Source organism: Macrobrachium rosenbergii, chromosome 19, assembly GCF_040412425.1.
Source record: "Macrobrachium rosenbergii isolate ZJJX-2024 chromosome 19, ASM4041242v1, whole genome shotgun sequence".
Classification (NCBI taxonomy): Eukaryota; Metazoa; Arthropoda; class Malacostraca; order Decapoda; family Palaemonidae; genus Macrobrachium; species Macrobrachium rosenbergii.
The window spans coordinates 34,945,540-34,970,867 of NC_089759.1; the positions used below are offsets into that span (position 1 = coordinate 34,945,540).

At 39.8% G+C, this 25,328-nt stretch overlaps 1 protein-coding gene across 1 annotated transcript; it reads left to right on the forward strand.

Annotated features, from left to right (window-relative positions):
* The first annotated feature begins 1,847 nt into the window (after positions 1-1,847).
* Positions 1,848-25,250, forward strand: LOC136848819 (uncharacterized). The gene is made up of 7 exons (XM_067121502.1): positions 1,848-1,997; positions 10,976-11,061; positions 17,695-17,815; positions 20,387-20,596; positions 20,723-20,920; positions 24,106-24,254; positions 24,476-25,250. Exons 1-7 carry the CDS (start codon positions 1,994-1,996, stop codon positions 24,536-24,538), a joined length of 831 nt encoding a protein of 276 aa, XP_066977603.1. The 5' UTR covers positions 1,848-1,993; the 3' UTR covers positions 24,539-25,250.
* Positions 25,251-25,328: the final 78 nt, after the last annotated feature.

Consider the following 25,328-nt stretch of genomic DNA (forward strand, 5'->3'; position numbering starts at 1 on the left):
GTGGGTTAACCTTTTCTTTTTAACCCCTGGCAATTAACCATCTGGTATTCAAGGTTATACATGTTTTTTGGATTTTGTAAGCCTAAACTTTAGTATTTCTTTTTGTTTGATCTTAGGTTCAGCTTGAGACAGCTCGATCCCGGATTATCCTGGATTAACTTTCTGTTTATTACCCTTTGACAACTGACCATCTGGTATTCTTGTTCTTTTTGTTTACTTTGTAACCTTCTTTATATTTGTGTCTCATTCGTTCCCCGACGATGCGTTAATAAACGTGAAAGCGCTTGGTACTGAACTCCTGCCTGTCTTTTTCCTGTGGGATTCGCTTATACACTGAAGTCACGTGCATCTACTGTGATTTTTTAAGCATATACATATATGTATATATGTACACATGTGTATGTGTACGTGTATGTGTGTACGCTTGTGTTTGTTGTGCCCAAAAGCACACAAACAAGCGTACAAATTGACCCGCATCCGAAAAGGAAGTAAGCTAATGGAATTTTAATCAGGTTCGTGATCAGGGGAAGAGACTTCGTTCACTTGATATGAATATCAATGGTCTGATTCACGTCCAATTTCTGTCGAATGATTTCTCGTTTAGTCCAAGGTTTCGTACTAAAACGTAAAAAAAGACACACTTGCGACGCGCTATTAGCAATAGCTGCTTGGAGAGAGAGAGAGAGAGAGAGAGAGAGAGAGAGAGAGAGAGGTACCATTAGTTTGTGAGTTTCGTAAGATGCTCGTCACTTGTTTCCATGGGCAGAGCTTCCCAGGACATCAGTGCTTTTGTAGTCAACAAACTCAAACGCGGACTTGTTATTAAGTAACAATGCACAGGATGTATGCCAACGTTTACGTTTATTGCAAAGATAGATATGCTGCTGTTCAGCGTGTGAACACGTGTATTTATACTTACGAGTAATCCTTCGCTATTTTTCCTCATAAAGTGTATTTTTGCATTATAAGTACACTTTCGAGTTTATGATAGCAAATATGACTGCACTCAGCTGGGCAGTGCGTACATTAGGATTGCGCCAGATGTTGAATGCTAATATTCTTGTCTGTTTACGTTAACAAACTCGCAGATGTACATTGCTGCTTTTATGTGCTTGCCTTCTTGCCTAATTCGTATGGTAATAAGTGAGCTTGGTATACCTCTCTCTCTCTCTCTCTCTCTCTCTCTCTCTCTCTCTCTCTCTCTCTCTCTCTCTCACACACACACACACACACACACACACACATAACATTCAGGGCATCTGACATTAGCCCCCTAAGAATCACTTCTTACTTTATGCATATTTTAGTAAATATAATAATGAAATGATAATCAATTTTTTGTTTACCCTTTCCTCTCATAACACGAAGGGCATTAGGAATTAGCCCTTGCTTTCTGCGTTACACATTAACGTCAATACTGAAGTATATACCGGCATATGGGACTAAGAGTATCGCTCCCTAGAAAGGAAACTACTCTCAAGGTCAGGCTAGATCATATACCTCTGAGTGTTATTTTGGCGATAGAAATGGATAGAAAACTGACCAACAGATATTTATTAAGCTGTTTTAGAACAGACTTTCATTACATGGGGAAAGTGTCATGTGACACTGCGTAAATCATCCAACATGGCACAAAATATTATCAGTTGACAGGGGTAATAAATGTCAACGCATACCACGGAACGAAATACATAGGTGTAATTTCTTTTTAATTCTCGCGAGAACTTTCTTCCAATTTATTCAGTGTGTCACGGTTAGACAAAGCTAAGCAGACTTACTACCAATAAATATAATTGCAATGTATTTAAAATTGAAGCGTAACTTGACATTTCTGTCTTGTATTACAGGAAAAGGTGCGCGCGCAAGATGTACACCCGCGGTCTGGTGGGTGGGTCGAGTATATATATAGTTAGCAGACGGCGCTCGGCTCCGGATCGTGTCAGGTGACGTTTAGCTCTGTGTCTACCCAACCAGTGGTCGATTATAATTCAAGATGGGTAAGTGTCTCGTGTATAGCTAATTCTAAGCTGCTTTAGAGGGAAAAAACGGTATTATCAAGCCTAATGATATTTTAATAGAAAGATAAACTCGTGCAGACGATGTTCGTGAGCCCAACGTTCGAACAGAATTTCCTGTTTTTTTTTCTTTTTCTTTTAAGCTTAGCGGTATCACATTAAAAGACTATTGAGTGAAATACGTTTTTTGAACATTATCTACTGTCGCAAGTTTTAATCCTGGCGTCCAGGGATTTGAGCTGGTACACTAGAAATTTGCTCATGACTAGCGGAAAAGTGAAGTATTTGCCAGTCATTGCGGTTTTCCTATTTGGTTTTGCTTTTAATTGCAAGGACATTAATTATAATTTGAATAGAATAGTATATAATGATAGAATATGCGAGTTGTTTAGTTTGATATTACGTTGATGGTTTGCTAATGGAACACCAGCTCGTTGAGAGAAAATTTAACAATCTGCGTTCTCGAGTCATACCGGCAACTTGTTTTAAAAATATTCTGAGCTCAAGCCACGAAGTTTGTAGTGTACGGTGAATAGATATGACTAAGAATCACCATCCGACAATGAAATGGAACCGCATACTCGGGAATTATGCAATGTTTTTTTTTATTCGGCATTTTGTTTTTCGTCGTGCACTGCACCACTTGGTCTTAATTGTTTTGTTTTGTGTGAACTAATCATCCCATGTTTCTCCGTGACTGTTCTCTACCAAACTGTCAGATTCAAGGTTAAGATTTTTTTTTTTTTTTTTTTTTTTAGACCGTGGTTTACTTTAATATTTCCTCCCCATTTTTCGCCTTACGTTTCATAGGTTCCTTCAGGCATTTTAAAAGGTTTCTGCAGGCATACCCATTGACCAGTGTGATTAAGTGACCTGCTGTAAAATATTTTAGAGTGGTAACACGGACTTTCTAACGCGAGGGGCGTGGCCTGGTTGAACTCGGAATACATGGGCGCGACTTAACCAGCAAATGTCACCGGGTTTGACGGCTGTCGAGCGTCGGTTTTTATGAAGAAAGTTTACCAGAATTGGATTCATGAGTTGCATTTATTTTACCTTTAGTTCTTCGACAACGCCTACCGATGTTTTACACCCAAAGTTAAATTCGGAAGGCTCAATTGGGAACGTATATTTGACCGAAGTTTCACGATTTGCTCTGCAAAGTTAGTTTTACTCTCTCGTACTCGCCTAGCAATCTCCTAGGCCCGCGTTCGATTCTCCGGCCGGCCACTGAAGAATTAGAGGAAGTTATTTCTAGTGTTAGAAATTCATCTCTCGCTATAATGTGGTTCGGATTCCACAGTAAGCTGTAGGTCCCGTTGCTAGGTAACCAATTGGTCCTTAGCCAGGTAAAATAAGTCTAATCCTTCGGGCCAGCCGTAGGGGAGCTGTTAATCAGCTCAGTGGTCTGGTTAAACTAAAGATATACTTACTTTTTCTCTATCTCCTCTCGAGTTCCACGTAGGTATGGTCATCTCTATTTTAATGTGTTTATTTGAATTCCCCCCCTCTCTCTCTCTCTCTCTCTCTCTCTCTCTCTCTCTCTCTCTCTCTCTCTCTCTCTCTGTCTCCGTGCGCGCGCGCCCACTGAGTGCACGCGCCTATGGGCTACAATTCAAGAACCGTAATTTTAGCCAGAGTATGAGTATTCCAGTTTGTATCCAATTTGACATATTTATTCAGTCTCTCTCTCTCTCTCTCTCTCTCTCTCTCTCTCTCTCTCTCTCTCTCTCTCTCTGTGTGTGCTTTCAGAGTTTACTTTTACCCAGGACCTGCTTTTACCCAAGCCCGGGAGGCGCTCTTCGAAATCAATAAGAGGGGCGCATTTGGGAGGACCTTGAATGTCTGGCAGGATCGGGTTAGAGACGACGCTAGATCTTGTACGAAATATCCTCCTAGGACCAAAGCACTGTTGTTAAGAAATTCCTTGAACAAACTGGGGAGGAGTTGTTGTTTTCAAGATGGACAGACAAGATAATTGCTGTCACGCTATGGAAAATTATAGGGAAGGTCTTTCGCTGGTCAAGTCACCCGGCGGCGTTCGTTGGGTCGTTTTTGTTCTTCCCTAAGCTCTCTGGGTTTGTGCTTCGCCTCTGCCATGGTTTCTTTACGTCTTCAGTGCATTTGGTGGCTTCCCTCCTGGACCCCTTTGCTTCTAGCTTTTCGATTTTCCTTAATTCTTTCATTGTTCTCGATGGAATTTTCGTTTTTTTTATCAACCTTATGCCAAATATTCATCTTCGGTCGTTTACTAGTTCATTGGAGGGGTGAGGTAGAGCTCTCGGCTAGCACGCTGTTGGCCCAGCGTTCGACTCTCCGACCGGCCAATGAAGAATTAGAGGATTTTACTTCTGGTGATAGAAATTCATTTCTCGTCATAATGTGGTTCGGATTCCACAATAAGCTGTAGGTCCCGTTGCTAGGTAACCAGTTGGTTCTCAGCCACGTAAAATAAGTCTAATCCTTCGGGTCAGCCCTAGAGAGCTGTTAATCAGCTCAGTGGTCTGGTTAAACTAAGATATACTCAGCTTAGGTCGTTTACTGTTTTATTTTTCGTCCTATCTCAAGCCTGAACGTCTTTGCTTTCTTTTAATGTCTTTAACTTTTTCCAGCGCCCCCCCTCATTTGATATCCTGCTGTAATTTAACCATTTTCATGTTTCTCTCGTAACAGTGGCCCCTGCAGTAGCCTGCTGCCTTTAGCTTTAACCAGTTTAGCCCATTATTTACTGTCCCAGTATTTTAATCACTGAGTATGAAAAATATTATGGGTCCGTTGGTAGCTTGTTTTGTCAATTTTCTGTCAAATTTATATTGGCCCTTTACCCGCACAGTTGCTAGAAAAAAGTGTATCTTAGTTTAACCAGACCACTGGGCTGGTTAACAGCTCTCCTAGGGCTGGCTCGAAGGATTAGACTTATTTTACGCGTCTAAGAACCAATTGGTTACCTAGCAACGGGACCTACAGCTTATTGTAGAATCCGAACCACATTATACCGAGAAATGAATTCCTCTAATTCTTCACTGGCCAGCCGGAGAATCGAACGCGGGTCTAGCAAAGTGTTGGTCGAGTACGATGTCGACTCTTCCAACGAGGAACTTCACAGTTGCTGGAACAGCTCGAAGGGCTTTAAAGAGCTTCAAATTTAATATTAAGAAAAGGGAACCCAGTAGTTTTACAGATTAAAATGCCTTCCTTAGATAGAATATAAAGATTAAACTAGTATTGGAGAATATAATGTAGAACTAGTATCGGGTCTTCCCTACATATGTCCCCCAAGGTTTTTCCTGGGTCGTTATCCATGTAGGACTAATATTTCTTGGGGGTCATTATCTTCGATATTTACAGTTTTTTGTTTGTTTTTACGGTAATTCCAAACGTGCTTGTACTAAACACGCCGCAAAGGTGGATACATACTGGTTCAAAACCCTTAGGGGTCACTATCTAGTAAAGGTCTCTAGTGTTGCTCACGAGGTTTATTTAAACTTAATAATTGATAAAAACCTCAGAATTTATTATATTGTTTGTGTAGCGTTGCTGGTTATGCTCAGACGTATGAAGAGTCGAATTTTCCAAAATCACGAAATTGCTGTACTTCGCAAGCAAATTTTTCATATGTAACTTTTTTTTTTAGTCAAAATAGTATGACTTCTAAATCCGCTGTTGCTTGAAAATAGTTTTAATTTATGCCATTTAGATAGTTGTCAGTAGCATCCCCTCGGCCCTTAGCTGCAACCTCTTTCATTCCTTTCACTGTACCTCCGTTCATATTTTCTTCCATCTGACTTTCCAACCTCTAACAATTTTCATAGTGCCACTGCAAGGTTTTCCTCCTGCTACACCTTTCAAACATACTGTTAATTTCCTCTTCAGTGCTGAATGACTTCATAGGTCCCAGCGGTTGGCCTTAGGCCTAAATTCTATATTCTGTTCTGAAGTTCTGTTACCAATCTGCACAGCTGGTTCTTTTCTATCCCTTCTTTTTTGATGAAGTTCCCTTTGGTAGCCCAATAGGTTCTTAGTCACGTAAAGTAAGTCTAATCCTTCGGGCCGGCCCTAGGAGAGCTGTTAATCAGCTTAGTGGTCTTGTTTAAACTAAGGTATACTTAACTTATTTTTATACCCCGAGACATGACTGCCGTGTATATTTGGTTCACGGTAATACAAGGCCTGCATCAGTCAAAACCTATCTTTTTTAAACATTGGCCATGGATTGGGTGCTGGCTGCTTTGAGAATGAGGGGCGAGAATAGTTCCTTTGTTGTCGAATCGCCTATGACCATAGTTGTGACGTCAGAATACATGAAGCAGTGGCCATGGAATGCAAAAGGCGTTGGGTTCCCAGGACCTCAGCTTCGTAAATTTATATTTTGTGCGTTTCATGCTTTTAACAGTTGTCTAGTTTCCTTGTCCTGGGAATTAATGTACTTTTTATTTTCATGCATTACTTATTCAGTAATAGTAATGGAGGTTGTTTAAATGTATAAAACTTTGGTGTGTAAAATATACCTAGCAAGTTCTCTCTCTCTCTCTCTCTCTCTCTCTCTCTCTCTCTCTCTCTCTCTCTCTCTCTCTCTCTCTCTCTCTCTCTCTCATGCATTTTCATATTTGTTCGTTCATTGAAAACAGCTGTGAAGGTCAAATTCTTTACTGTTAAGTTGATCTCCCACATGCTGGTCCTACACGTCCCCTTCGTCATACCTCCCACTCGCTTCACTTGATCATAGTTACCACTGACAAGAGTCCTACGCTTGGTCTCCCCAGTTCCCTTTGACGCCCCTTCCATTCCCTTTCCTGAAAAGAGAAGGGGCAAAAGGTTATGAGATTTTAATGGGGGCGTAGTTGGTTCAATGGACCCGGTCCCAATTTGGTCAGCGGATGTGTGGGATGACCCCATTATAGTCCCTCGCTTGTTCACGGAGCCTCAGATCTTGTCGGGACGGGATTCCTGTGAATGTTTAGCTTTCATTCCTTTAAGGAATCTCGTTTAGTCTTTGCTTGCCTTGTTGCCAACGTTTTATCAGGATTCAGTGACCCACCCGCTGCTCCATAGGCGTGTGCTTGAAGCATTTACTTGAATGCTATGAGCAGTTGAATACAAAGAATGTTCGCTTGGACTTCCTATAGTTCCGAGAGTTTATTCATCGCGCTAAAGGCGATGTCGCTGGTAACTAGCGTATTCGTTTTTTAAGTTATTTAACAGGCAGCTGTTTTGTCGACATACTTTCTCAGTTACCTGTGATACGAATTAAGTTTACGTCATCCGGTTTGTTAAGGATGATGCGTTGGTTTCTTTAGAATGATTTCACAAGCTGTGTACTTTGTAACACGTTATATCCGGAGGTTTGACACTGGCTTGGATTATAGTGGTGACATAATCAGCTGTCTGGCTGTTTCTTACTTAGCATGACTGACACTTCATCACTTGGGTGAATCATTACTCAGTTGGGCAAGAGGCATCAGTCGAGTTCGAACAAGGTCCCTTTTAATGGGAAGAAAGCAACGCCCTCAGGTTGAAATTCTTCGTTCATTTTGTTGGGCTAACTTTTTTGCGAGGGTGGGGAGCAGTTTTTTTTTTTTTTTTACACGTGAAGACTGTACCCTTACTGAGGTCGGCTTTTTTTAGTTTTCTGTAAGAGAAAACTTTGTGCCGGGTTTGTCTGTCCGCCCTCAGATCTTATAAACGACTGAGGCTAGAGGGCTGCGAATTGGTATTTTGATCATCCACCCTCCAATCATCAAACATACCAAATTGCAGCCCTCTAGCCTAAGTAGCTTTTATTTTATTTAAGGTTCAAGTTAGCCATAATCGTGCTTCTGGCAACGATATAGGATAGGCCACCACCTGGCCGTGGTTAGAATTTCATGGGCCGCGGCTCGTACAGAATTATACAGAGACCACCGAAAGATAGATGTGTTTTCGGTGGCCTTGTTTATACGCTGTACAGAAAACTGGATTGCGCCGAAGAAACTTCGGCGCATTTGTTACTTGTTTTCCCAGTGAATAAATTAGCTCTTGGCTTCCTACAGAGCTCCCTAGAAGATCGGCCATCTTGTCACGTACTAATATTGGCGTTAAGGAAAACTTTCAAGACCAACCAGCTTCGAGGAAGCTCTTAACCGAACTTAAGATTTAATTCTTTGAGTCGTGCCTGTCGACTACTTGAAGTAGGAGAACTTTAAGTAACTTGAAGAGCCACTTGTACCCAAGTGGAAATCATGGCCACTCACAGGAAGCACCGACGCTTGTCTGTTCAGAACTTAGTGATGAACTTTCATGCAAAAGGTGTTGGGAAATAGTCACGTAAGGATGACAAACTGTAAACTTTAAATATTTGCAGAATGTTCATTGACTCATAGAAACCTGAGACAGGAATTTGGATGATTTTTAAGTCACGCTTTTGTTCTTTATTTTGTATAAATATTTGTCTGTAGTTTTAATCCTTTAAAAACCTCCTTACACTTTCTAAGTTTTATATCGAACCTCCGATACATGTGTCAGCACTTAAAGTTTTATCTGCTCGACGCATAACCTGTCAGTCCAGCTCATTTTGGTGGTTTAATGATCTTCAACGCATCGTTAGCATAGCCTATTGACCGTAATTCATTATAATTTACATGTCTATACATTTAAATGACAGTGTACTGTACGTAAAAGACGAGGGATCAAGGCTTGATCAGCATATCCACGCCACGGATGCATTTAATCATTCTAAAAGTGGATGACTACCACAACCAATGAGACGTAGGGTAATGGTCTTTCTGACACTTGGCTAGATCACAAATATCGCGGAAACTGTTGTCAGCCAGTTGCCAAAAATAGAATGGTCTGGGATAAGGATAACGGAGCCTTTCTTAAGGCATTCGCGAATGATTTTTCCCCTTCTAGACATATCTTAGCATTTTTACCACAAGTTTTGAACCGTTTTTTTTAATCAGTTTACACCACCGAGGCTCGTTTCACCAGAGGGTTGGTGGTCCTTAATCCCAAATCCTTTCAACATACCGCAGGAATGACGTCAGAAACCTATCCTGCGGTGATGTCACCTTTGGCGTAACCTCCTTCGTAGTCGTCTTTTAGCATTGGACCTTTTTTACCTTCTCTCTCCAGAGTAGCTTCGTGTTAGTCGTTAACTCTTTGTCTCCGAACTCTTGACACACACTTGTGACACACTCGTTACGGGATGTTACTTTTTGAGATTGTTAGGTAAGGTTTGCAACACATATACATATATATAGATATAATTATACATTATACATTATACATATGTATGTACTGTATATATATATATATATATATATATATATATATATATATATATATTATATAAATAACTGAAATATAATTCTTTCATGGTGACCGTAAGTAATGGGTAGTTATGGTTTATGGCTCTTTCAGTTTTCATGCCATTTCCCTCACCCCCCTTTCTCTCTCTCTCTCTCTCTCTCTCTCTCTCTCTCTCTCTCTCTCTCTCTCTCTCATGGTCTCATGATATCCGCAGACAGATCAATGTGTATGAGGTTCCTTCTGTGACGTCACCAGAAAACGGTCGGACGTTAGATGCACTGCAGAAAATGGACACTTTTCCGTTACACGCACGCCAATTCAGCATCAGTGAATCACTCGATTGAAATATATTGGAAATATGGAAAAAACTTAATCATAGAAAGAAAAAATTTAATTTCCTTTTGAGTATTGCAACTTGATCAGGATTGAGTCGATAGCATGGACTTGCCTGGTTGTTTCATTAAGAAATATCGCCAGGGGTTAAGTAAAGGGCAGTAGGGTTGCTAGACCAATGCAATATTTCCAGATCCCACTATACGCTTGTAGCCTCTCCCAGCCAGGTAGACGGTAGATGGCAGGACTAGACCGAACCTAGGACCTTGCAAATAATTGGGCAATTGTCTGTTCGTTTACCTTTATTTTAGGAAAATGCTCCTTTATTGTGCCCCAGACTATAGGTATTCGACGCAAATTTTCAGGTTTTGAAGAAGATAATAATTCGGAACATTTATGAAGAGAATCCTCACAAGTGGTTTGAGAGGGCCGGCATTTTTTTTTTTAATTTTTCAAATATTTTAGGTAGATTCGAACGATACGAGAACGAATAAATAATCCACAGTTTCTAGCTATCTTGTTTCGTGTGCAGTCCAGGGACAGCTTGAATGTCGCTGTCAGGCGATAGTTTGAGCTTGAAGAGATAGTTTCAGTGCTTTATCTAAACCGACTATCCTCGATTAGAAGCCGGATGCAGGCGTCTTTGTATTCATCTCAAGAACCCCGTCGCTTCTTAACGCTATGACGTCGAACCTCCTTAGTTTTCACTGCGTTGTACGAATTTTTACGCGTAGGTGTGTTAACCTTTTGCAACCTCTTGGTTCCTTCCGTAATCGCTATTTTTAGAACGTCTCCCTATCCCCTCTTTCCTTCCGCCTTGCCCGATGGTCTCTCTCTCTCTCTCTCTCTCTCTCTCTCTCTCTCTCTCTCTCTCTCTCTCTCTCTCTCTCTCTCTCTGTAGGGCGATCAGATTACAAGCTGAATGAACAGTGTTCTATTTTCGATCCAGATGTTATGGGCGTTTCCCCTGAAATCATATGTCTGTGTTGACCAAAACAGTGAAATGTCTGGTTAACATTACTGTTAAGGGTGAGAGAGGGAAGGTGGGGGGGGGGGGGTGTATTCAAAATGCCTTCAAAATGTTTGCATTCAAAACTCGAGACTTGGGCAAAGGAATCTCTGCCTCATCGTGGTGAAACCATTCATAAAGTATTCTGAAGTTGCTCTGTGATAAAAAATACTGAAAATGTAGCTGACTTACTCTATACCTCAAGATGTTTATCATTGCACAATTCTTTGCAATTTGTGAAATATTTAGAAATTTGACTCCATATACGTAGTAATATTCTTATATATTCTATTTACTGGACAATTTTGTAAGCGTTATTTTTGCATTTCAGGTGATGACAACTGGCCAGCCTACGGTACCGACGAAAACAAGGAATATAGATTCAGGCCCATCAAAGGAAAGACCTTGAGATTCCAGGTGAGTGCATTAAAAAGGATTTGTAGCTAGTCTTAGAAATTTTTTATTTCGGGTCATTGTTTGGAAAATGAAGTTACCGGATGTTTCTGCTGGCACTTTTTGAATTTAAAACGCCGGCTTAAAACTCCTGCCCTTAGTCATGGTTTAAAAATAATCCCAAGTCTCTGCAAGATCTGAATTTCAATGTCACTACATATGTGAACTTGCTCAAACTTTAGAAGTTGGTTATCACGTGGTTTTACTGGGTGATTCTGAATGAATCCGGATTCCAGGTGTATTTGCACGTATTTTACCTTGCTAGGAGGGCCTTTTCAAACATCCTAGTGTCCAGACAATGATGTCTCTTTGTGCGTTTTGCGAGGCCCTTAGATGAACTGAAAATGATTCTGCTTGTGCCTGGGTTCGAAAGATATTTGATATATGTCGGACGGAGGCAATTTTCCTTCCATCCACGTTTATTTCGGAGTTTTCTTACATTCCAGGCGATTCTGGAAATCTTAGATTCCAGGGTATTCTTGAACTGTCTTAGATTTAGAGCGATTAAGTTTATCCATCCACATAGTATCTCTGTTGAGGGTTTACGAGCTTTGGTTCCGTAAGTACAGGTGATTTCCGTAATTCGTGAAAATCAATGATTTTGGAATGTCTTGCAATAGCATTTGGTTTGGAAATATCACAGCTCATTTTGAATCTCCGAAAAGGGACCATTTGCAAGTATTCTAAATACCCGACGAAACTGAAAATATTTTGCATGCAAGACTATTTGATTGTAACTAACAGGCGGTTTGTAACAATCTCATATTCCAGTCAGTGTCCAAGAACGTTAAAGCTTTGGTTCAAAGTCAGTTCATGCAGACATCTATTATTCAGGTATTCGAGAGGTTTTTACAAGACGCTATGAAATCTGGTCATTGTCTAAAGAAAATATAAGCTAGATTTTACAGCGAGAGGACCTGTAAACACGCAAGTAGTAATTTGACGAAATACTGAGACTACGTTTACTGTTTTCGTATTTTACTGGGTGGAGACAGCCGGGTCACGAGAGGAACTCCGCCAACTGCGGGAGAATCATGAGTCATCCTGCTGGTAAGGCGGTCTCGTACGTTCACTCCCACGGGGACGAGAGAGAGAGAGAGAGAGAGAGAGAGAGAGAGAGAGAGAGAGAGCGAGCCCATAAATGACTACGCCTTGGTCACGAAAAGAGCATCAACATGCGTTATGTGATATCTGCCGCCGTGATTGCTAAGTCAGTTAAAGGATTTTGCCAGTTTTGTGCGGCGCTAAAACCGTTGTTATATGGGATGGTTTTTAATTTTTATTCGACCTGTAAGTGGATAATGAAATGAACACTTGGTATTTTAAATTTTATAATAAAAGAACAAGGTAATGACCTGCTAGTCTTGTCAAAGGTATAGGCTTACCTGCGTATGTAGCATAATAATTTTGCCAAGGATTTTGATAAAATCTAAATCTCGTTATATGGGACCATTGTTAGAACTGTCCTTCGACCAGCTTGGACTCCTTAAGAGGAAGGGACACCTGCTGGTTTTCTTTGAACGTCTTCCCTCAAAGGAATTGGAATAAGCCTAAAAAGATATCACTAGGCCTATCGGAAACCTTGTAGGGAATCTTGGTGTCCGTGTCCAAAATTTATTTGGATTTTTCTTGCTTTTCGTTAGTTTCGTACGGTGTTATTTTGGGATCGTGTGAAGTAAGCAAACTTCATATCTCTTGCTGTTTAATATCCTATTAGTCAATGCTTGCTCTCACAACAAATGGGAAGCCAGTTTGTTCACACACACAGACACACACACACACAGACACACACACACACACACACACACACACACACACACACACACACACACACCTCGCTCGCTCGCTCGCAATGCCCTATGTATTAAGTAACTTCGTATGTGGTCTAGTTGGTTATTGTGGATGAAATGCCTTTTGACTGAGAGTAATAACATGACTACAGTGATGTATTCGTACTCACAACAGTAGGCTACCCGCAGGTTTCGGCCGGCTAATTGCCGTCTATACAAGCGCTGGTGTTAACGACCTTATTAGATGCGCCAGGGAAGTTTGAGGCTACTCTGATCCTGGGAAGCTGTTTCAAGTACGGTAGAGAAGACGCTTCACCATCTTATTTTTGGAGGCACTCTTTCGGGGCCTCATTTGGTTCATCCGGCAGCCCCATTTGTCTCTTGTTACAGTTAATTTCATTGTCATAAATGTTTTGGAGTTAAGGTTCTAGTTTAATTTTAAACGTACGTTTTCGCATTGTATATTTAGTTCTTTGGGTAACTGGTTTAGTAGTTCTGAAAATCTCTTGAAAGAACCACAGATGATACTGAAGTCGAAGTTTGTACAACTGAAGTGTACTGAGGCCACCGAAAGTGTCACGGGCGTTTTTTGCTTTTTACTGGGAATAGGATTTTCCCTTTATGTAAGGGTTTTACTTAAAGGCTTTTTCAAGTAGTAACAATCAAATGGGATACCCTCTCTGTTCTTCGTATCTACTTGTAGTTTTTCTAAAAAGTTAGGTTACGGTTCATTTTGACATTAACATTTACAATTAACAATTCCCATCGGCAGCCGTGGAAATGATCTGACATAGCACCACGAGTCTATATGTGAAATAATTTTTTGTTCAAGAGATGGCAAGTAGTCTGTCGTCCTTGATGAGGTCCGGATATATCCCTGTAAATACTGTTTTATTTTATGGTGCTGTAGGTCAGGTTAGTTGAGGGGGTTGGTGTTTAGGGGGTGCCATCAGCCAGGCAAGATCCAGCGTCTATGTTAGTGTAGGATTTGCGCCCTTATGTTGCATTCTTAAGATTTATGGTGCATTAAATCACTTTGGAAGAGTGATGGGTGGAGGTATGATATTTAGGGCAAAGGCCCAGGCACTGGGACCAAGAAGGCCATTCAGCACCGTAATGAAGAGAAAATAAATTTAAGGTTAATGAATTTATGAATTAATGAAGGAAATTATTAATAAAATGTAAGTGGTGACCAATAAATAAGGATATGAAGTTCAATGAATGATGTGATATACTGTATACGTAATAAAAAATTTAATGACATTAAAATTCTGAGTGATGTAATAAATATATTGTGAAAAAAATTAAATATCGCTACGAATTTTTATATACTTTAAAAAAAGAGATTATAGCACAAATATTTGCTTCATCTGCCAAAATATCATAGAGGGACTTACCCTGGAAGTATCTTTCTCTTTGGTTAAAATATCTTGGGCAGACCACCAGAATGTGCTCCACCGTTAGTGTCTCGTCACAGTAAGCACACTCTGGAGGGCTGCTTCCTTCTAAAATAAACTGATGGGCTAAACGAGTGTGCCCAATCCTTAATCTGGTTAAAATAACCGCTGTTCGTCTGTCAAGCTGGAATGACGAAGACCACGGCAGAATATTATTATCTCTATTATTGCTATGATTTTTATTATTGGCAGGAAGAGGAGAAATCCACTTTCTTGCCATTTACTTAAAACATAGGATCTAATAGGGCCTTTTTATGAGGCACTTTTCTGAAAGAGGTGTCTGATAAAATACTAGCAGCTTTCGCTTCCCTGTCTGCCATCTCGTTTCCGCGAATCCCCACGTGAGAAGGGACCCAACAGAAAGAGAATGATTTACGCCAGCAATAGATACGAAAAAGTCACTCCTGAACTTTCTGAATTAATGGATGAAAGCCATTAAATTTTTTAATAGCTTCTAAAGTGCTTCTAGAGCCTGAGTATATGACAAAATTAGAGTCACTACTTTGAAAAACTAAATCTAGGGCAGAGACTACGGCTGTTAATTCGGCAGTAAATATTGATGCAGAGTCAGGTAATTTAGCTGTGTACGCTGTATCACCCAGGATTAATAGAGTACAGGGTTAGACCGTCCCGGTGTTTCTGCGCATGTTTGTGACGTCACTGGTATGCACTGTAGAGGAAAACAGGAAAACAAAGAAATGAAGTGTCACTATGGTAATTGTTTGCCCATACCCAATCTCTCTCTCTCTCTCTCTCTCTCTCTCTCTCTCTCTCTCTCTCTCTCTCTCTCTCTCTCTTTCTTTCACAACCTTAGGTGAGAGAGGTCCCCGTCAATCTCCAGGTACTGCTGAATTAAAGGACTGACATAATCCTGAATTTAAGGATTGAGATAATCCTCCATATGTCTTTTTATTGCTATTTGGGTAATGCAGTAGGCCTAACCGTGTAAATCCGGACCAAGTGTGCCTTTGTTTCTTTTATGATTCCTTACATTCTTTGGTTAATATACATACATACATACATACAATATCTATATATATATATATATATATATATATATATATATATATATATATATTATATATACTTTAATGACAGTCTTAACTATCATCAGCAAACCACATCATTCAACGTAAAAATTTTGTGCTATATATTAATCCTGGTCGAATTAATCCTGGGACTGACGAGGTGAAGAGTGCCTTAATCCGGGTTAAGAGAGTTTCTGTGTTCTTCACTCTGGTGAGGTCAAATACTGACTGATGACTTTCCTTTACCTTAACCTCAGCCAGATGCAGCCAGACTACGTCATGCGTGAGATTGTCCTTATTTTGGTCAGAACTCAGAAGCGGACTAACAGTGTACTCTATTAATCCTGGTATCACCAAGGATAACAGCACAACCAACACCACTATCTGGCTTTGATCCAGCTGTATAGATCTTTGTAAAATTAGCGTGGGTAACGTCGTGCTCTAAGAATTTTCCCCTAATCTCTTCTTCAGTGCAGTCCTTTTTGTTAAACAATTTCTTACATACTAATGCTTCTGGAATAAGTCATGAAGGATTTACAGGATATTCTACTTCCAGGAATTTCTGGGATTTAAGATGATTATTCCTGACATCCTCATTCAGTCAAATTTGGAATGGTTTAGAAGCTCTTGCACAAGAAAAGCTTAGAGAGTTTGTTTCCTTTAGTACTTGAAAAGAGGGATTTTTGGGAGCACATTTCATTCTAGCCACATATCGCAACCCTAGCTCTTGCCTTCATAGATCAAGGGGAAAATGATCTGTATCAACGTATATGCCTTCCACAGGCGAAGTTTTAAAAGCCCCTGAGCATATTCTCAACCCCATGTTGTGTACAACATCCAGTTCCTTTTAGCTTGGTTTTACAAGCTGAGGAATAAATTTGAAAGCCATAGTCTAGCTTAGATCGACATAGTCATATAGCCTCAGAAGGGATTTCTTATCAGCCCCCCAACTAAATCCAGAAACAACCTTTAAAATATTCAAAGACTCGTGGCTGGCCCATGTTAATTTATGGTCTATAGTCATCCCCATAAATTTTACTTCGTTTTCATAAGGAATGAAAGACCCTTTTAGGCTATGTGGGAACATCTTCCACACGCTGGCACCTGGTAAATCTTACTGCAACTGTTTTGGAAGAGGAGAATTTAAAACCATTCTCATCAGCCCACTTAGTAATAGCATTAATAGTTTACATACAGACAAGGAATTGTATCCTGTGCAGTATATTGCAAGGTCGTCGACAAAAAGCAAGCATTTAACGGGGTGAGATTTTTTCAACTCTCACTTGTTGAGAGTTGACTCCCAACAGGCCACCCCATACCCTACCCTTTCAGGATAGCACCAATACGCTTGCAGTGGCCCAGGTATAAGCCAATCCGCCTGCTGGGAGTTCTGCCTCTGCTAATGGGGGGCTGACTCCCCACTCCAACCGTACTAGTGGGCTTCTGGACAAAAGCCAGGAGTTCCACCCCCAAAAACCAGCCCCCCCTGGTTTCAGATGATGGGCTGATCCCTGGAGATGGTTCCGCCCTCAAGATAGCAATGGGAAAAATCCCACCACCATCTCTTAGGTCCAAACCATATCGGGTGGCGACTCAACCACCACAACTCCCACAATTAGCTTTGAATGCGAACCTCTTCTAAAAAACGATCCCTTCCCAGACTCGCCTAAGCAGTAAAATTTTGCGAATGTGGAAATGTCCACGCCATTTAAACCAAAAACTACTTAGGATGATTCATCAGGACCCGGGCCCAAAGGCCAGGGTCCCTTAGCCCCTCACCTCATCAAGGTGTCCTACTCAAGGGGTTTAGAAGAATGAGTCCAAGGGGTCAAAGGTGAACCAGCTTCATTTGGGTAAGAAATAGTAGTAGGTTGGTTAGGGAAGGTTAGGATGCATCCTTGTGTTGCATTCTAGTGTTTATGGTGTTCTAGGTCATGCTAAAGTGAAGGAGGCTGTCTTAAGAGTAGGGGGAAAACACCCTTGTCACTAGGAGCCTGGTGATGGGTTAGGATGTCCCCTTATAAATGAAATAACCTGTCTCATTTTTCATGAGCGTTTTTAATTTTCGCCACTCCAAAAACACTTTTATGGCTGATGTCCCCCAAATCGTTAGAAGTTGGAGGTTGGAGATAATTTATTAACGAATGTAGAAATCTTTCCAAGCATAAAAAATATATCGTAAAAGCGGTTTGGTAGTGAATTCAATTATTGACACCTTTTAGATTTTGGCAGTCTGATATATTAAAAGTTAAGTTGAATAAATTTGTAGTGGATTTAAAGAATAACTGCTGATATTTCTAATAAATCAATTTGTATTCTTAGGTCAAAGCCGCCCACGATGCTCACGTTGCCCTTACATCTGGTGCTGAAGAGACTGACCCTATGGTGGAGGTTTTCATTGGAGGATGGGAAGGTGCCGCATCAGCTGTTCGCTTCAAGAAAGGTATGGATGATTAATTACCTGTCTAAGTCTTAGGCTTATTTCTGTCTCCAGAGCCTTAGGCTTATTTCTGTCTCCAGAGTCTTAGGCTTATTTCTGTCTCCAGAGTCTTAGGCTTATTTCTGTCTCCAGAGTCTTAGGCTTATTTCTGTCTCCAGAGTCTTAGGCTTATTTCTGTCTCCAGAGTCTTAGGCTTATTTGTCTTCAGAGGCGTAACTAGGGTTACTGGCGCCCAGGGCAAGCACAGAAAATGGCGCCCTTTGTCATGGAATAAATCTTAAGGATTCTGGATCTGTACCACAATGATTCAATTGACAACATGAAGAACAAGCCATCATTATTTACTGCCAGAAGGTATATTGAGTTTGCTAGTACAAGTTAATCATTATTTATTACCAGAAGGTATGATCATGGAGTTTAGTGTTACCAACGTTATTGAAGGCGATACAAATGCTTTACCAACACTATTCTGCACAAAAAAAAAAAGAAATAAGGATGTATTTGAAAAAAAAATACTCAAAAAGCAATACACAATCCTGAAGTTCTGAACTGAAAAACTGTGAAAATTAGAATTGATAAAAACAGTTTTAGATCAAATTTTTTAAGTGTACTGTAAGTTTCACAGTGACGCAAACTCGTTAATTAAAGTCATGGAGTTTAGTGATACCAGCATTATTGAGGGAGATACAAATATTTTACCAACACTATTCTGCACAAAAATAAATAAATGAAATAAGGATTTATAATTTTATAAAAAAAAGAAATCAAAAAGCAATACATAATCCTGAAGTTCTGAACTAAAAAAATTGTGTAAATTAGTATTGATAAAGATTTTTAGAGAATTTTTAAATGCACTCAAGCTTTACAGTGTTGCAAACTTGTTAGAGTAATGATTTGACTGGTCATTCTCTAATAGCCCTTACAAATCAAAGAACTTTCATTAAAACTGAATAAGAAAATGAAAACTAATGTGTCAGCTTCTGAAACTGCTTAGATTAACATTTAAAATGCAACATTGATTGGAAAGAGATTAGAAAAAATAAAAGTTAATGGCAATTATATTTGGACTCTGCGAGACTTTGCTGAAGCAAAATTATCGGTATCATCATCAAGTTAACGAGTTCCACCTCTTCACGCTCAATACTAGGAAATGCTAGGGCGTTAAGTCTATCCTGTCCCATTGAGGCTCTGAGATAAGCCACAATCAGTTTCAGTTTACTGAACGAACGTTCACAGGAGTGAGGAAATTAATGTGAAGTAGTTACTGATATGAAATGAGGTTGTAGTAATCTACGAGTCAGTGACACTTGAATAATCAATGCCATGGCGGAGCAACGTTTTGTTTATTGGATATTAGAAGCTAGGCAACCTCCATTATTATAATCGTTAATAGCAGTAGTATTCAAAATGTGTGCATATCCATACAAGAGCACGTTAAGGAGTCCAGTGTTTCCCCAAAGAAAATGCTTTTAGGTGAATCCATTAAAAAGCCAGGCCACAAAGCCGGTGGGATAATGATAAACACACGAAGTTGAAAAGCCCAACTGTCAAGGCACAAGGAGTTGGCGTACCCTAAAAAAAAAAAAAAAAACTTAGACACTAAATGTTACGTTAGGGGGCGTGATCAGGTGTTAAGGCATCTGAGAATCGAGTTCTGGACGTTTTTTATGCCCTTACTGGCCCCAGGAGAGAGAGAGAGAGAGAGAGAGAGAGAGAGAGAGAGAGAGAGAGAGAGAAGAGAAGAGAAGAGAAACTATTGTGCCGGTTCCTGGAGACAAGATTGCATTAGATTTAATGATGAGTACGTAAATCTAAATCCAGGAAGAAGCGAGAATACCAAGGTGAAAAGATCACGAGGCACGATTGCTACTGAACAGATGCCACGGGGCATTGAGCACTTGATTAATATATTCTGGTTATTGTAGAATTAAATTGATAATAATCCGCATAAGCGTTGCAATAACTAAGCTCTTAAGACTGGACTGTATCACTGGTTTAAAAGAGAGATTTGAGTTTAAACATATTTTCGTGCCTTTTGATGTAAAGTTCTGAAAGTTTTTATTTTTCTTTCCTTGCAATCAAGAGGGGTCTTGTAAGTACTGCTATGTTTTTCTCTTTCTTCCTTTTGCAGCTTGAAATGAGTAATTTTAGTGATTTATTTTAATGCTTTTTTGTGGAACATGCATGTGGCCTTGAAACTGACTGTTGTTAGCATTTTACTTGAATATTAGTATGCCACTCGATTTCATAGAAAGTCAGTACAAGAATTTGCAGTTAATTTCTGGTTTTAAGATTTTGTCTATTCCAGAAGTGATAGTTTTTTTTATTATTGTCCCAAAGGCCTAGTGGCCTCAGGCATAACATGTTGTGATTAGTCATTAGGGTAAGAATAGATTTAAGAGTCGAGTTTGAAGGGTTATAAAACCCACATACATTCAGTATGGTCGGTTCATTTAAAGTGGTGTCGGAGGGAAAAAAATGACTGGTTAGTCTTCGTTGCCCTCTTGGAAAGTTATCCTGAAACGCCACTATTGCACTAAGGGTTTCGTCTTATTGAGGCGTTTCTCCCAACAGCTGACGACCTGGTGAAAGTGGACACACCCGACATCTTGAGCGAAGAGGAGTACCGAGAGTTCTGGATTGCCTTCGATCACGATGAGATCCGAGTGGGCAAGGGGGGAGAGTGGGAGCCTTTCATGATGTGCCCCGTTCCAGAACCTTTCGGGATCACCCACTACGGTTACTCCACTGGGTGGGGCGCCATCGGCTGGTGGCAGTTCCACAGTGAGTGTTGTGTCACCCATCACGTTTGAGAATTTTTATAGCTGTTGGCAAAAAAATTAAATTTCACCATATTTGAAAACTCCACTGTTATGTTAGAAACCAAACACAGCGTTTTATTTCTTGCAGATGAACGCAAATTCAACAGCGATGACAGCTTGACCTACAACTTCGAGCCCGCCTACGGCGACACCTTCCACTTCAGCGTCGCCTGCAGCAATGACGCCCACTTAGCTTTAACGTCAGGCGCTGAGGAAACCACACCGATGTACGAGATCTTCATCGGTGGCTGGGATAACCAGAAGTCTGCCATTCGGCTTAGTAAAGGTAAATACATGAATTCGGATTCATTTCTTAGATCACTTGCTGAATATTACATGATTCCTCACTATAACAGGAATCAGATTTTTGAAGTTTCATAACTTCTTTTTTAAGAAAAACCAAAACTGAGTTACGTTGATGCTTTGAAACGCCACGAGCATGAGTCTGATGGGCTTTAGGAAAATAAAAAATATTCACAAAACAATGCTTCAGCTCAAACGAGCAGTGACTTTCAAAACATAATATACATATTTGAAATTATAAGGGTACTTAATACAGATTCTTAGAAGTACTGAATATCTTTAAATTTTAAGTAATTAATCTAAAATCTTAACGGCAGTTGAAGGCGGAAGAAAATCTGGTAAGCAGAATAATATAGTGAAATAGCAATTTGCACCATTCCTTAGTTCCTTTAAAGTCTCTAATTTAGTTTGGTTAATTGCATAAAATTATTTTATCGCTGGTGATGAAAGCACATCACTTGGTTCACACGGACCAAACACGTATTGCACAAGTTTTGCATTCATGAACGCTTGCTTGTTATGAGTTGTAGAAGCTCCCGAATATTGACTTAGTTTTTTAACAAAGTCAAACGAGCCACATTTCTAATGTGAATGAAATATGGTTATTCTTTTTTCATTAGAAGTGTACTTTCATTAAGGAAAAAATGCCCTAAAGGAAAGTTTCAAGTCGGTGCTGTAGTGTTAAGAATGTATATACTCTGTACACACATTACCAGGGAACCCCAGGTCTTGTATATTTGGATCAAGTTCCCATAATACATAGTGAAGACTTTCTAACTGGGTGTCAGTCCATGACTTCGAATCCTTATCAGCATATTAGATTGTAATGAGATTCTCCTCTAACATTTGCCTTTGGTATTCTGAATGATGTAAAGTAATCCACTCTAAGTAGTTTGCGAAATTTTTTTTTTTTTTGTAACTGAGCTTATGCGCACTAAAGATGCATGATGGGAGTTAAATTGTACTTCTCTCTCCCTTTCTTATACTTGCAAAGAATGCAATCAGTGCCGACAAGGTGAGTATGTCAGATCTCTATGGGATGGTGAAAGTACTTTGTTCTCGCTGCAAGCTACTTTTTTATCCCCATCGGGCTTTTGTGTACTTAAATGATCATAGTTCTGTTGAATGAAACCTGTTAATGCTTTAGGTAGTCAGTTTATAAAACATAAATGTTCCTGCGTAGTTGCCATTGAGAAGGAGTACTTTGCTGTAGTGAATGTTTATGGAATTATGTAATCTGAACATTATTCCTGGGTTAGTCACCTAACTCTTAAAAGCATGGTGTGAATATTGGAGCAAGACTAACTTTTGATTAGCTGAACTAGGACGGGAAGGGACCAAGCGAACGGGTGAAAAGTAAAACTGAAATCAACATGTGCTGCTGTGTAGTATGCTGAAGACAATCTTCTGCATTGTCAACAGTGCAGTGTCAGAGTGCACTGTAGATGGCACTCCTCCATGGGGTGGGATTTCAAGATGTCGGTTGTCGAAGGTACCTTGGGTAGTTTAGGGTTGGTAACTGGTGTGTCAGTTGATTATTACCTTGCAAAGATTGCTGCAGTCTTACCTCTGGCGGATGAAATGACTGCGGGTGATTGGGTGAAGCAGCTGTGAGCTTAAAGAACCAATAGTGTACAATAGAACTCTTAAGGGGCTCAAAGCAAGAGGGAGAACCTGAAACGTTTACGTGTGAAATCAGGGCATTTTAGAATCTTAAGAACTGAATACAACCCAATCACTGTACAACCAGTCACGTGGTCAGCGACCTCTTTTCAACACACTCGAAAAGAAGAATCTCCTGTTACCTGGTCAGGCGTGCATCCGGCACCGCCAGTGCCTCGGGTAGTACTGTACTTAGCCTTTCCCTGGCATGCAATACCTGCTGTTTTAGTTCCCGGATGTTATTCTTTCGCTTTTGTTTAATTTTTGTGTTCGAAATTCATCCACTTTTTCCAGTTTGGTTTTTTGATATGGAAATGGTTGTGTGTTTTCAGTTTTATTTGTTTTCAGTTTTCATTAAATATTTATCAGTGACTGTTGCAAGTGCCTTGTTGTTATTGCTACCGACCATTGCAAGTACAGTATGCTAATTTACTTTTGGACTGGTGCTTTTCATTAGTAATAATTAATGCATTCGGATTAGGTGTTATCTTTTGATGAATTACAACGAATCTTTATCTTATAGCTTATAATTTTGTAATTGTAGGTATAGTCTAATTATGAGTTGAAGTTCATGCACTACACTCTTTTTATGTGAAGTGATATTTTCATCGTTCTAAGTTCAATTACCTCATTTCACTCTGCCTATATCTTTGAGAAGACCCACCAATTTGCACCTCAGAGTCCCCTAATATTTTGTACTGCAGTAGGTTTAGATAACATGGGTATGAGGCGCTGTAAGACCCCAGATTATGCATGGTTAGGTGATGGGGGTTTGGTGGAGTGCCCTTGAACTGCTGCTGACCACAGTATAGTCTAATTATTAACTGATGATTTTTTTAAATGTTCAGTTTTTTTAAGTAAATGCGATATATTTTAATCAAGTTAAGTAATTAGTGAATGTTTTATCCACTGCATTCTTATTAGAATATAATATTGCATGAAAGTTTGGTTACTGTTCGTATTTTTTCTGGGAATATGACACCAAGAATTCTTGTCTTTTGTTAATCTGGCTGCTTTAAAGTTTCAAGTGTCATTCATTGCAGTCACAGCGTATTAATTTTGGAACATGTATTTATTTTTTAGTGCTGCTTGGTATTTTGCTCTTTGTTGTTTGTTGCATTTTTCTTGAATAGAATTCACTGAGTTCTTGTTCACTAGGTTTATCTGGCATTGTTTTCGATGTTTATTGGACAGGTTAAAATATGTACAGAGTAAGGAGGCTTCAGTGTGGTAAGCTGCATGAATTTTTACCAAATACTGAATTCTGGAATTGTCGAGCATACAGCATATATAAAATCTGTTCTTGATACTGACTTATAGTAGAGGTTATGGTCGTTGGGTTTCTCTTGGTCATCTTGATGACATTACTGCCGATAATTTTAGTGTAGCAGTTAAAATAAAGTTTCTTGTTGTGCAAAATAAATGGAACTTCCAGCGTTCCAGATTTTTAATTCATACCGTGTAGACTGAAAATAGAAAATTTTAATAGACTTCCACTCTCAACAGGTGAAGATATGATTAAGGTCGACACCCCTGATGCAGTGTGTTGTGACGAGGAAAGGAAGTTCTACGTCACCTTCAGGAACGGACACATAAGGGTTGGCTACCAGGACTCTGATCCATTCATGGAGTGGACTGACCCTGAGCCATGGAAGGTGAGCTCTTAGTTTTCCTGTTACTGAAGATAATTGGAATAAGACACTTTTCTTGTGGTTATTGAAGATATTTGGAATAAGACTTTGAAAACAGTAATGGATGATGTCCATTCTTTGTGAGCGGAGATTGAAGATATTTGGAATAAGACTTTGAAAACAGTAATGGATGATGTCCATTCTTTGTGAGCGGAGAACTTGCAACAAGTATTTTTTTCTTTTAGGTAACTCACGTTGGCTTCTGCACGGGGTGGGGTGCCAGCGGCAAGTGGCAGTTTGAGATCTAAGTTTGAACGCGGTACCCTGCTTCCATCAGCCTTAAGCTTCTAGCTTTATTCTCTTAAGTAACTGAAATATTTTTATACTCGTGTTGATCATAGCCTAGAAGCACCACCACTTAAGTTTTCAGTTGAGCTTAGTGACCACTAGGAGGAATGGTTTCTGTAAAAGTTTCAAGTGTAGCATTAAGAATCCAGAATCACAAAATCATCCAAGTGTCTTCATTCCTCCAATGTGGTCTTCTTTTTTAAGTGCGTGTCTGTAAGCCATCTCCACGCAAAGTAATTGTCAGATTCAACGTCTGTACTGTAATTTTCTTCCTAGAGCCCCCACATACCCTTTGTTGGCTGCTGACCTTTGGAGGATTCACCAAGGTTGATGTTCTGGAACCCACTTGTTCGTTAGGACATATAAACCCGTTCGTAAAGTAACTTCAGCTTTGCTTTTTTTGACGCAATTTAGAAATTTGTTGACCAAACTAATTGTGAATATTTTAATGTCAGTGTACATTCTAGTGAACTGTCTTTGGTGCTAGATGGCTGTTTACAAATTTAAGTTTTGGACTGTGACTATAATTTAACTTTATTTCAACAATTGTTTAGCATCTTGCCAAGTCAATGGGGTAAATTAGTTATGCATAATTAGGAAGTGGTATGCAACTAGCGGCCTCAGAGGTATGAAGTTTGCAAATGTCTGAAGACCAAATAAAATTCGAGAGCTTGTGTTCTTTGATCCTGATCCTTTAGCGAATTGATAGACCACCAGAGATTTATCTTAGGTGCATGCACCTGTTTTTTT